Source organism: Pinus tabuliformis, chromosome Q, assembly GCF_031772625.1.
Source record: "Pinus tabuliformis cultivar Carrire ecotype Pingquan chromosome Q, CPIR1, whole genome shotgun sequence".
Taxonomy (NCBI): Eukaryota; Viridiplantae; Streptophyta; class Pinopsida; order Pinales; family Pinaceae; genus Pinus; species Pinus tabuliformis.
Window position 1 is genome coordinate 1,116,425,989 of NC_142296.1, and position 14,519 is coordinate 1,116,440,507.

Genomic DNA, 14,519 nt, shown 5'->3' on the forward strand with positions numbered 1-14,519 from the left:
AATGAAATGAATGCATCTAATGCAAGCAATGAAATAGAATTAGAAATCAACATCTACACATAAATCAATGCATCTAATTTGCAAGGAATAAAATAGTATTAGAAATCAACATATGTACACTGAAATCAATGTATCTAGCGAAAGATTTTTTCTTCCCTTTCTCTTCCTCGTCCATCTATATCGATCTCTCCCCCCATCTCCCCTTCTTTGTCTCTCTATCTCACCTCCTAGAAACATTCTCTCTGTCTTCATATCTATCTATTTCTCCCTCCCTCCCTCTATCTCTCTCTTCTTCCCTCTCTCCCCCTTCCATCTATATCTCTATCTCCCTCTGTCTCTCCTTCTTCATCTCTATATCACCCCACAAACATACACATTATTTCTCCATATCTATCTATATCTCCCTCCCTCTCCCTCTCTCTCTCTCTTCCCCTTCTCTCCCTCTGTCTCCCCTTCTATCTCTCTTCCCTCCTACTCTCCTCTCTCCCTCTCTCTCCATCTCCCTTGTCACTCCCTCTCTCTCTCCATCTCCCTTGCCACTCCCTCTCTCTCTCTCTCTCTCTCTCTCTCTCTCTCTCTCTCTCTCTCTCTCTCTCTCTCTCTCTCTCTCTCTCTCTCTCACCTTTCTCTCTCTATATGTATTTCTTCTTACCTCCCTCTCTCTCCCACTCCAACTCCATCTCTCTCTCTCCCTCCCTCTCAAGTCCCCTCTCTCTTCCTTTCTCTCCCACCTCCCTCTGTCTCTCCCCCACATCACTCACTCACTTACTCTCTCTTTGTCAAGCTTCATGTTGCAACTCTATTTACTCTCTCCCTCCCTCTCTCATTTTCTCTCCCCCTTCTCTCCATCTCTCTTTATTTGTCTTTCTATCTCACCACCAAACATACACACTCTCTCCATCTCTCCATTGTCACACACACACACACTCTCCACCTTTCTCTCTCTATATGTCTTGAACTTCTTCCTTCCCTATCTTTTCCTCCAACTCCATCTCTCGAGCTCCCTCTCTTTCTCGGAGACTCTCTCCTCCTCTCCCTCTCTCCATCTTTGTGTCCCCCTTTCTCTCTTACCCTTCTCTCCCACTCTCTCACTCTATATTTCAAAAATTTTAAAATACTTTGACAATTAAAATATCATGTTTAAATACTTTTTTTATTTTTATTTTGATGTTGTACAATAATTTAATTTTTTTATATAATACATATTTAAAATGCAAGATTTCAAATGTGTGTTGTACATTCACCTGGAGGGAAAATGATAATTTTCCATGAAAATATTATCTAAAATTTTCTAAAATATTAATGTTCCAGCTACCTCCATCAAAGATACATAGAGCGCTTCATGTCTTCCAATTAAAACTGTTTAGGTTTTATTTCTTTAAAGGTAGATTTAGGTTATGATTACTTCAAGATTTTAAAAATATTATATATTTTTTAAAGTTAGATTTATAAAAAAAATAGGTTAAATAAATGAACATATTGAATCAGCTTGTATGACTTTTTTTGTGTTAATGGTCAACTCATTTGTTAACACTTATGGGGTATATCAACCACATTTATTAATGAGGTTGTGCTAGTATATATTATAATATAAGGAATATTATATTATATTAAAGTTAATAATATTATATTAATCTAAAATTAATAAATTTAATACTATCATTCATATATATATATATAGATGATTAATATCATTTCATCATTTAATTTATTAATAATAATAATAATATTGTTTTAATGTTAGTATTAAATTTAATATGGTTTTACATGACATCATAACAAAAATTCTAATAAGATTTGGAATTTCAAAATGAGGTAAAAGTTTAAGTTTAGATCATTCAAAAAAATTATATAAAGGCTTGATTGAGCTACATACCTCGATCGAGCCATAACGCTCAATCGAGCCCGTGTTAGCCACATGTATGGCTTGATTGAGGGTTTACAAAACCCTCGATTGAGCTATTTAAATTTCAAATTTAGGCACTTGATCGAGCCTCTTAAGTCCTAAAATCAGCAATTTCAACATCTCTTCTACAAAATTTCCTGCAACTCCATTTTGTATCATAGTGGACTTAGGGCTAAATTTGTCCTTAGGTGGAGGAGTTGATCACGTTGGATTCATGAAGGAATCCTCTATCCAATGACATATGAGTTTGACAATTTTCATCTAATTTCTTGTAAACACAATGCTTGAATTTTTGTCGAACTGTTTTAAAGAGGTTGAATAAAAAATCAATATCATAAAATATACACAATGAAAAAATTTCAAAAAATATCGTTATCTTCATTTACGAGTCCTATTCAAAAGGGTACTTTTGGTTATTCAATTTATTTAAATAGTTAAAAAAAATATTATGTTAACAAATGTGTCTGCAAAATGTAATTGAAATATTACTTCTCCAACTTCGAAAAATAATAAAAATATATATTTTTGCATAAATTTTTTTTTTTTTTAATATGAAAAACTTAGCTCTTTGTGTGTAGATCATGCTCATATATATATATATATATATATATATATATATAAAATTACACATTTTAGACTAAGTTATGCTACGTGAACACACACATACTTCCTAGGAGCTGTGAACATTTGCAAGGAAAAACATTTCATTTAATGGAAAATTGACATATTGTACAACACTAAATATTTTTGCAAAAGATATCATTAGAACAATAACATAATTCTCCACAATTTTTCTTTTTACTCTGAATCAAAATTCACAGTGCTTATATGAATTTTGAGGTCTTCAATTCGATAAAAGAGAAAAAACTTGAAATTTCATCGCCACATTTGGCGCAAAAGTGTAACCCATGTTCATGCTTTCACCCATGGAAAAATTTTAATGGAATTGAATGATGTCCAAATTTTGTACTAAAAAACTCTAAGAATTCTCCATGAGATTCCTAGATTGTCAAATCATGTCCTTGTACTTGTATATTTTTCAGGGTATCTGTCTAGTAAATGTTGCAGGTACATAAAGAAAATATTGATACTGTAAGGTAAGAAGAAGCCCTCCAAGAGGAAGACCTACAAGGTTTTTGAAACAAATAACTCAAGGTATGTATAAAGACTTATATTATGTCTTCATCATATATAAAGATTCAATTTTTTTTAATCTTTAAATACTCTATATTACTAACTCTCTCATGTTTAGGGTTTTTTATAGAATCATTAAAGATTCTATATTGTTAGGGTGATTTATCTCTAAATTGAATCTACCCTTCTCATACTATCTTTTTCTATTTGTTTATTTTGATAAAACCCTAGCCTTTTAGGGTTTGTTAATATCTAGAACATATGATAAAACCCTAGCTCTTTAGGGATGGATGAATTAGGGTTTATGGAAAAACCCTTATAATAATTAAATCCTAGGAATGAAACCCTAGGAGTATATGATTTCGTTAAATTGAAACCCTAGCTTGGTCAAGTTGTTATATATCCAACATTAAAGTTTTGATGTTTGTAAGGTTTACAACAAAACCCTAGCGGATATTGATATAAGTTTCTAAGGCATGATGATGAAACCCTGGATATAATAATGCTTTCACTATGACTTGATTTAATTATTGATATCTAAGGCTTTAGTCTTGATGATGGAATCTAGGGTTTGTGACAAAAACCCTAGCAAAAAATTATTGTGAAAGTCTAGGGCATGAAAGGTGTAACCCTTGTTGATTGTAAACCTAATTGGGTTTAGGTTTTGGATATCTAAAAGTTTTATTTCTTATTTAAAGCTTTGATAACCCTATATGCTCCCATTTTGATGACATGCTAACCCTATATTAATAAAACTAACTTCATGCTCTTGTATATCTGTGCTTGGTTGTACTTGTCATCAAAAGATTTGCAGGTACATAGTCTTCAAGTTGTTGAAGATGCTTACCTTCCTCATACTTGATGATGATTTAATGACAAAGTTGAGCATGATAGAAAGAGGGAGTTGTAAGAACCTTGATGAACATGAAGTTCGTTGATTAATGGTTGATCTTGTTGTCATGTAAAGAAAGAAGGAATTATGTTCCAGAAGGTTGAACTTATCCGATGATATGATAGAAAAATCCTATGTGGTTGAGTTGTTGATGAATTTGTCCCCTAGTAAAGAAGAAGCTTGAATAAAGAAAATGTATATCTCCCCAGTTGAGAGGGAGGGAATATTGTGACAGCTAAAATGAAAAATTTGAAGAAATAATGAGATTAGAGAATGGATAAAGCACTAGATATGGTTATTCATATTTAATGAAGTTTCAAACAAGGCTTGAATGTGTTGAGAAGTGCTAAGGTTGAGTTTGATGTTGCTAAAGAAATTAAAGAAGGAAATGTCTGTCAAAATGTGTTTGGATATTGTGATGACCTAAGCAATGTCATAATAGTTGAAGACCTCGGAGTTTCATGCTAGCATACAAGAACATATACTTTGGAAGTTTGATATTGGTCAGGGTTGTGAAGCTACTAGATGTTCTAATGGTTAAACAAGTAGCTAATATGTGGATCTCTCCCTCATAAGTTTTAAATATTTGACAAGCATGATTGGATTGATGATTGAGAGGGAGAGATGAAGTACCATAAATTTTCCTGTATGATGGTACTTGGGAGGACATCTTGGCCGAACGTTGATGATGTCTGGATCCTAGTAAGGCAGGGTATCATTGGTCTTGTGGAGCTTCGACCTTGGAGATGATACCTAGATCCCTGAGGGTTGGTGTTGGGGTTGAAGCCTGATGGTACCTATAGTGGCAAATGCCTAGATAACACCTTAGTCCTTGTTAATATCTTAGATCCTTGTATGAGTGTATGACAATAATGTCGTGGAACTTAGATCTTTGATGTGTTGGATACCTTGGTAGTTAGGGTATCCCTAACATTACATGTGTTCATACTCTTCTTATGATAAATTTTCAAAGAAAATAATGTCCATGTACTGGTTAATCAATTATGAATACCTCCCTAGTTAAGAGGGAGCGCTGAAAGTTGTAACTAGTGTTGGTCTTCATAATTGTATTTGGCTCATGACATGATGTAATCATTATTGTACTTGTTAAAAGAAGAAAAGAAAATTATTATTTGAAAAATGGGTTTCTTGCCCATGGTCATTGGTCCTAGGTCCAGCACCCATTGTGTGCTCTAGGGTTTTGTCTTGAGTCAAAGTCAAAGTCATGATGTAAAAGACCCATTGGGGCTCATGTAACAAGAAAAAAAATATTATTTATGTAAATAAACCACCAAGATCAGGTCGGCCAACTCTTCATGTCGGCCTAGTGGAGGCCCATCTAGCATTCAAAGAAAACTATATAAAGGGAGGAACTCAACCTCCATTTGACATACACTTGGCATATAATCTCTTACATTTGATCTGTGGCTAGAAAAGAAAAAGGAGAAGTGTGAAATATTTGGGAGAAGGGCTAAAGACTAGTGAAGAAGTGGAGGATGTCATACATCTTGTTTTTACTCTCTTATGTGAATTTTTTGTGGAAAACAAAGTTTCCACAGGTCTGAAACTTGTAGGAACTGGAAAGAAACTTTGTTGAAGGAGAAAATATATTGTTTGGGTGGCTGACCTAGTCTTGGTGTGTTGGTGTTGGGTGTATGGTCTTGGAAGTCTTGTTTGAATTGATTCTATAAGGAGCTCTCTGGGTTTTCCCCTATTAAGGGGTTTTTCCCTGACTTGGAGGCTATCTCTAATTTCCTGTGGTTGCATTTGTGATATTATTGTTTGGAATTTGTCTTGATGATGAATAAAACATAATAATAATGATGAAGAACTAATATACTAATCACAAGAACTTGTCAAAGTATAAGAGAAATCAAGTTAAGAAACCTAAACTATATGTTTCCCTAGATTTCTCAACATGGGTCACCATCCCCTTTCTTTAATCCTCAAAGGGGATTAAGATAAGGTTGCCTCATCTATCCTTATCTCTTCCTTCTCGTAACTAAAGGCCTCAGTCGCCTCATTTCTAATGCAAAATAACACTTCATCCAAAGAGGTATAGTACTCTCACCTTATTGCTCACTTTCCCACCTTCTTTGTGCTGATGATGTCCTAATTTTCTTGGAGGGGGACCTAACTCAAATTTCACCCTCAAAGAGATATTGGATATCTTCTCCTTGGCCACTGGTATGACCATAAATTTAAACAAGTCCTCTCATTACAAAAATGGTCTTTTAGAAGAAGACAAAGAGCATATTTCAAGAACCGTAGCCATCCAACCAGAAGATCTTAGAGGGGACATGAATTATTTATGTTTCCTTTCGAGACTAAACAATTACAAAAAATCTTATTAGAATTGGACATTGGAAAAAATAGAGAAAATATTCAAATCTTGTAGAAAGACATGGCTATCTATAAAAGGAGATTGACACTCTACAAATTAGTAATAGAAGCAATCCCAATATACTAAGTCTCCCTCTCTTAGATCCTGATTGACATCCTTCTCCATTTGTTTTTTATGGTTATGGAATTGTGAAAAAAAATTGCATTAACAAGTTGTACACCCATCACTTTCCCAAAATCACTTGTGGGGTCTAAAATACTTTCGATGGTTCTCAAAAGTCATAGTGGCCAAAAGTGTCTAGAAACGTATTCATGGATCGAGCCTTTGGTCTCAGGTCATGCAGCATCTCAAATATGTTTTTCCTCTATTGATCCCATATTGGATCTGATCACTGATAAAAACAACAAAGAATGGATCAATAATTTTTAAAGAAATTGTTCATGCTTTCCCTCTCATTGGTAAAGGAATTAGATGGAAGGTTGGAAATGGAACTAATATTCTCATTTGGAAAGACCTCTAGATAAGGAGTCAAAATTTCAATCTACTGCCATTTCCTTTAATTCAAAAATTCAATGCTAAAGGATATTTCTCTTTAAATCAAGTATCAAATGAAATCTCTATTAGAGGACTCTAGATTTGGCTCTCCCTAGACGAACTATCATTGGAGGGGCCTCTTTCCTTGGAATGGATTGCATTTACTTCATTATTAAAGACATCAATGGTGAATATCATTACGGAAGAAAATCTTATAATTTGGGCCCAAAATCCTCATGGGGATTACTCCCCTAAATTCAGATATATCTTTCAGGCACAAAATCCTATCCCCCAATGAGCGTTTTTGGTGGGGGAAGGCATTATGGAAGCTCATCAACCCTCGAAAACAAAATTATTCATGTGGCATCTCCTTCGAAACAAAGCACCAACATGAGACATACTACAAAAATGATCATACAATGGACCAAGTAGATGCCCCTTATGCGCATAAGATGCAGAAAACATTGCTCATATTTTTATAACTTTTCCCTTTGCACAAATTGTATTGCATGAAATACAAGATCGCTAAGGATCATCATACAGTTGGAGAGGTGACAATATAGAGGAATGCTTGAAATCCTAGCTAGTTGCAAAACACAAGTCACAATATAGAGGTCTTCCCCTGGTTGTAGCCTAGGGTATTTGGATTGAAAGGAACCAAGTCATGTTCAATAACAAAACTCATTCCTTCTTAATATTTAGAACTAAATAGTTTGGATCTTGAAAATATCATGCCTTCTACTCCTCAAAGAGTCAATCTTATTCGTTCTTCAAACTATTTGATTTAAAAGGACATCTTCTAGGATTTTTTTGATGGTGTGGAAAACTTCTCACCATCTATGGGAGGAGCAAGAGGAGCCATCTACTTGCAAGAAAACTTCTTCATAAAATTCTCTTGCAACATAGGGCTAGTAACCAACAATTTCATTGAATTCTTCGCTCTCAAGCTCCTCCTTAAAATTGTCTCCCTTCAAAATATAAGCCAAATCCATATCTGCAAACACTCATAGAGGGTCATAAATTGGATGAAAGGGAAATGTATGTTGGGGAACTACACTCTTTTGCCTATCATTCAACAAATCTTGCACCAACTAAAAACTTTCTCTTCTATTACATTTTACCATATTTATAGGTCTAGAAAGTTTGAAGCTAACATCCTATTAAAAGCTAGATTGGAAATGGACCAAGGCGCAGAATACAAAGAAGGTAAGTTCTTAAAATATTTTCTTGACTCCTGGAAATAATGAAATCCTATAAACTCTTTCTTTGTAGATTAAATTAACAAACATAACGATATCATGATTTTTTTTTATCTATTTCTATTGATAATGTATATATGTAGCTAATCAATTATACCATACGATGTTTTTTTGTTGGATCACACAACGTAAGTTCTCATGGACAACACTAAAATTACCTTGACATTGAGAAGAATATAGTATTGCTGATTTATATTTAAATAAAAATTTTATAACTAGCATTTGCACCACATGTTGCAAAGGAAACACCGTAAGGCATAAATTCGAGAAGAATGGCACTTGATATTGCAAATTATCATCAAATGTTGGTAGCAGCATCATGATAATTTATATGAAATCAATAGAGTTGTGAATTTATCCTTTCATCCACTAGTCCTTAGATAAGGTGCCCACTAGTCATCCTGGTCAGCTATAGATGTGATGTTGGGAGAAACAATTTATAGTCATAATATTATTCAAGGTCATTTAAGTTATATTAGACAAAGGAATATATAGTGTTCAATTTCAGCGTTTAAAAGACAATATACCCTCTCAATGAAGCTATGCAGTCCATTGCCTTTTCCATTTGTCTAATGTCTCATGTAGTTCTTTAGCTGTTTGCAATCTTGGGTGCCCAAGTTCGAGGACTCTGGTCACCCATGCAGAATCAAAACGTTTTTGTAGTCAAAGCATTTCTTCTTTGATTAAAGATATATTACTGTTTATAAATGCTTCTTACCCTTCACCCAATGAATACAATATAGGGTGGTATGCCTTGTTAAGAGCTTCACTAGTTTTTGAGTATTTGTATTGTTTTTATATGAGGCCGATATAGAAGTCTATATCCATGTATGTATTTGCTTCTTTGATTAAAGATAGATCACTGTTTATAAATGCTTCTTACCCTTCACCCAGTGAATAGAATATAGGGTGGTATGCCTTGCTAAGAGCTTCACTAATTTTTGAGTACTTGTATTGTTTTTATATGAGGTTGATATAGAAGTCTATATCCATGTATGTATACTGGGGATTTGTGCCACACTTATAGCAGTTATCATATTTCAGATGATCAATTCCCTGTATTGTAGTGATTGCATGATGCAACAAAAATCTATCAAGAAGGTGATAAAATGTACTAACATCAAATTACCTATAATGCACATGTTTGGGCATCTTGTTTCTTGTATCCAAGTGCCTTTATTGCATATATTGTATAAATTAATAAAATTTAAAATCAATCATAAGTGACAAGAAAAACGAGAAAGAATTAAACTATAGATATAATATAACCTATGGTTTATTCAAATTATAAACAAATAATTAGCTATACAATTACAAATTTTAAATAAATTTAACAGTACTCATAAAAGAACTTACCATAAAAAACCACCGATCATTTTTCAAAGTTTAGAAAATTCCGTGACGGATTTGGGCTTTAATATAAAGTTTGGATTTTAACATGATGATGGAATAAGAACATTATTAACTATTAATTAATAGGTAATTTTTGTTGGGATCAGTGTGTCATCCATATCTATATCTAGACCCCACTACAACTAATTGAAGAATATAACGAGGACAAATATAATGTCTATATTGAAGATTTGTAAATGCATTATTTAATAATTAAATAATTCTTTTAATTTATTATGGTTAGAAGTATATTATTCAATCATTACTAAAGTTATGATTTGAAGAAATTAAATTATTTATTTTTAATATAAAAATGAATCGAAGACTATTAAATATATTTAATTTAATTTTTATTTTTTATCATTTACAAATGTTAAAAAGAATCATTCCATAAGTTACAATTTTAAATATTTTTCAACTCCAATAAGAATTTTTAAAACATAATTAAGAAATTATAAGTCTGGTTAATTAATAAAAATCTGACTTCACTTTAGGTTTTGGCTCATTTTCACAAAAGTTTGTAGACTCATTAATTCCTTATCATTGGGTAATCATTTTTTCTTTTAATTCACTCCAAGTCAAAAAATTATTTTCTTTTTAACAGTTTTGGGCTTCATCTAGAGGTAGGAGTTGGTGATGTGACTTGCTTTCATATTGCTTGTATCCTCTTACACTACAGGCGTATGAGTATGGGTGATGCCTCTAGATATTTGAACAGGGGCGACTCACTTGCAAACCTCACCCAGCTCACTAAATTGGCTGAAACTTCCAGTTATCACCCTGGACGTTGACGAATTGAATATTGTAAACTCGAAACACAACACAAATTCCTGAAACATATATACAACGTAAATCTCATTGTTCACATTCACATTCCTCTGTTTTTGTTAGAAAGAATGGCAGAAGCAACATGGGATTAGAAGGAATAAAAATGGGATTGAGCAGTATTCTGATCAATGGGTATGAAGACTAAATTCAATTGTAAAAATATATGGTATATCAGATATTGTTGTCTTAATAGTAGATATAATATCATATGCAGTGCTTAGGATCATAAAAGTGGTATCAGTGGAATTAATTGAGATATTGAAAGTCCCTCAAGAAATAATTTTTTTTGTTCTGAGAAACATAATGGAGGGGCTATGAAAAGATAAAAGCTCAAAGATAACTCCATGAATTGGAAGGTCTGTCTAGATCAATAACTTATGAAATTTCTATAATACAGTTGAAATAATGAGATTGAAGAGAGGCCTTGCATTCAAACAGAGGTTTGTACATGTGAATTGCAATTTTTCATAGATTGGTCATGGAAACTCTAACCTTCTAAGATAAGTTCATGTGCCAGCTTCATTTTATCCTGAAAAGCTTTACTCGGTATTTCACCTGAGCTCAAAGAATTCAATGCCTTCTAAGTGAGGTAAGGTCCTACACTTTATTTGGTTTTTCTCTCGTGCGGGCTTTATATGTTCCTGGATGCCATTATAATAATCAAGGGAATCCTTGGGTGTGGCCTAGCATTATGAAAGGGTGAAACTTTTTATTTTGAGGAAAGAAAAATAGAACATGTTTTCATTAAGAAACTCAAAGTCACGTTTACAACATATGTGCATATTACATTCAAATTGAAACCTGAGTGGCAGAAAACTCTAAGCCAGAGACCTGTAAAAACAAAGACATGGACATCCATGCCCGCAAATGATTCAAACTAAACCCTAGGGGTTGAAAACACAAGGTGACAGAATTGTAAAAATAGAGATATGGGCATGCAAGTCAGCCAATGAAGACCTCGAAGGGAAGCATCAACAAAGGCCACAAAGGGCTAAGAAAAACCAGGAATAGGCCGCAAAAACATTAGTAAACAAAACCCCGAAATGGCACTAGTCCCACAAAGCCCCCATAGGCATAGGCGTACTAGAAGCAAAAACCCAATACTAGGTAGCTTCTAACAGAACCAGAAAGATCACAACAACCCATGGCGATCTAAAAAAAAACGGCTACCACATACGCAGTTTGAAAATTAGAGACCACAGCAAACAAGGAACTGTCGACAGAAAATACCCTAAGCAGACGAAACCCCACACATAAGAACACACACTAGCATCGAGCAACGAACGACGAAATCCCAAACGCAACAAAACCCCGCACTGCAACAAGGCCTACACACCAACGTCCATGGCCGCACCTGTAGGGAGAAGCCTCAGCAAAAAGTAGAACCTAGGGAGGCACGAAAATACGGGAGGTGACTATGGTTCAGCGAGCCCCTAAAGGGTGAAACGATTATCTTGATTAAATTTATTATTTCAAAAAACACCCACCAATTTCAAACAAAATTAATCGAAAAATGTCATAGAAAAATAAAAAGTAATATTTTTCCAAAGAAAAACTTTTGATAGGGAATTAGCAATCTCTCAAGATATATATCATATTTAACAAGTCAAATTTATCATAAATTTATAATTCAGCGTAAGACCAAGACAACTAAAAAAACATTAAACCTGACATTCAAACACCAATAAGACACTTATCCTTCTAACATTCCTATGACAGTTCAGACTAAACTATATATTAGTGTTCAAAGGATAATGGTAAAAAACAGTCTATTTATAATGATTGAAAGTTTGGCAAGTCATTTATCTAAGAGAGCATCCACGTTATATGATGTAAGGCTCGAAAAAATAATTGATAAATGTATAAAGAGGTCTGTTATTTTAAGATTATTTATAAGTCATGAAAATTTTATAGGAAAATGTAGGAAATGTTTCTCCATCTCCCTGAATGTTATCCCTAATAATGTCATCAGGATAAACTAGTGCACTTAACCCAAAAAATTTAATACACAATACTGATGACAACCACCAATCCCTTAGATTCTTCTCTTCACTGACATACAAAGGGGACACCACACCTTAACCAAGCAAAGCACAAAGATCCAGATTGTACACCGTGTACACTCAGCAGATGGATAAAATGTAAAAAATGAATATGATTCCCAATATATCAAAATTGCTTTGACATCATCTTTATCTTGCTCTCACATACAATTTCAGTGTAATGCATAACTCTGATTGCAGATTGACAGAATTTGTATATAAATCTTGAAAACCGCATAGAAGTCCCTTGCAACAATCTGGAAATATACTAAGCATCTGTAGTTATAATAGTTGTTGTGTGAAGTAACGATGACATGATAAACATCCATAGAAATAGCATTCACTTGAAGGGGAAAGAACTTCATTAAATTTAGATGAAGTAGCGATTTTTAAACAGATTCTTGGAGATAAAACTACAAATCTATTTAAAATGATTCTCCTACCAAGGGAATAATCTGAAGGATTGGAAATAAAAATTCAATTAGCTTATTCTTACATTTGACACTTGAAAATTGGATAAAAACTCTCTCCGTATTAATATGCCTCAGAAAAGCCTACCCCATTCAATCCCTTTTCCTCTGAATAAAACAAAGATACATTTTTATATCATCTGTAGCAGTGTATTTTTCTACAGCTACTCTGATGCAAAAAATACATACATTGAAACGCCTCTTTTTGCCGCTCTGATGATGGACAATTCTCATGCCTCTGATCTTATGAAGCAACACTCGATGAAGATGGAGAAGTAGCAAATGCCTCCATTCATTCAACCATCAAAATCTGTCGTTAAAGGCATTTCATCATCCATCAAAATCTGTTGGTAGCGGAATTCCTCGCTGCAAAATGCCATGTCACCCCTGCAATAATCAGCAAACAGAGAATGTGACTAACTCTTAAGAATGGGAAATTTTAATCAATTCAATCGATTCTCAGAGGTTTAAAGCAATCGTGTGATCATTATAACAGACCTGTACATGTAGATGTCCTTTCCATGGTTTAATTGTTGTTTGCAAAGATAGCAAGCCCTGAGAAAATGGGCAACGGGAAACGCTGGAACATTTGAATAGCTCCGAGTTGGCAATGCCACATCCCATATTTCATGTTCATCTTGCTTTTGAACAGGGTATTTCACAATTTCACACTTTATACGACAATGAGTATGCGGGTTGTTTGTGCTCGAGTTTGAATCATGGTATATAACACAAGTATAGCTCTTTGAATGCTCCATTCCTGTTTGATGGGTGGATTCTGTAAATCCATGGGGAGAAAAAATCGGTATTGTCTCGCTTTGCTGCTTGGGAGAACTTAACTGGCAATCAAAGCTATTTTCAGGCCAATAAGTGATCCCAACCCCAGAAAATGTCTTCAAATCCAATGGAGAAATTGGGCTTTTGGCCCCCTCTAAATCTGAGGACCCCTTTGGATTAAAACCTATTGAGATCCGAGGAGCATTGCAGAACCTGTGCTTGTCTTCGTGCCAGACTCTGGTGGGTGATGAATCAGATGGGTAATCGGGCATCAGATGAAGCATCATCTTTTCTCTCCTCTTTTCCTTGATGCTACTGAGGAGTCACCCCTCAATCCTTGTTCTTGAACTTGCTTAGCACAATCTCTTCAATTAAAAAATAAAATGACGTTCAAACCCAAAAATTCATTATACACCATTCACATGCACAATCCCTTACAACTTCGGGTACACTCTTCCACAAAACGTGTAGGAGTCCTTGGAACTGGTGCCAGATATACTGCAATAAAGAAAACCTCACACTACAAGCCTGGTCTAAACCTCCCTGGATGTAGTGAGCATATACTGATCCTAAGATAAACCTGAAATGAGTGTTTTATAAAGACAAAATTGGTTGCAAAACCAAGATAAAAAATCCTCAAAGCTCCTGAGTCTTGACTACTCCCTCAATTCAAATGGGTATTTTCCAAACTTATTGTTGGCAAGGCTTAAAATCACTCCGTAATGTCTCAGGCTTGTGTCTGATCAACATTGACAACCAAAAAAATGACAGAAAACCTTCCCCAATATCATTCTACTCCAGTACCAGGACACCAAGTATACAAAACATCCTTCAATTCTGCCCCAAAACTACTCACAGACACCAATTTTTTCTTCGTAAAACAAAACAATCCCCTTAAACACTAAAACAACCTTCCCTTGTATCAAAACCCCCTGCTTCCA

At 34.3% G+C, this 14,519-nt stretch overlaps 1 protein-coding gene across 1 annotated transcript; it reads right to left on the bottom strand.

The window, feature by feature from the left end:
- Positions 1 to 13,097: 13,097 nt before the first annotated feature.
- LOC149223428 (FCS-Like Zinc finger 14-like) lies at positions 13,098 to 13,865 on the bottom strand. The gene is made up of 2 exons (XM_089387907.1): positions 13,300 to 13,865; positions 13,098 to 13,188 (listed from the first exon to the last, which is right to left on the bottom strand). The coding sequence occupies exons 1-2, from the start codon at positions 13,863 to 13,865 to the stop codon at positions 13,098 to 13,100; spliced, it is 657 nt and encodes a 218-aa protein (XP_089244033.1).
- Positions 13,866 to 14,519: the final 654 nt, after the last annotated feature.

Excerpts from the sequence above, each read along its gene's own strand:
- LOC149223428 (XM_089387907.1), bottom strand. The coding sequence starts at position 13,865 with ATGATGCTTCATCTGATGCCCGATTACCCATCTGATTCATCACCCACC. Across the intron at positions 13,189-13,299 it reads AAGGACATCTACATGTACAG|GGGTGACATGGCATTTTGCA; the intron begins GTCTGTTATAAT and ends TGATTATTGCAG.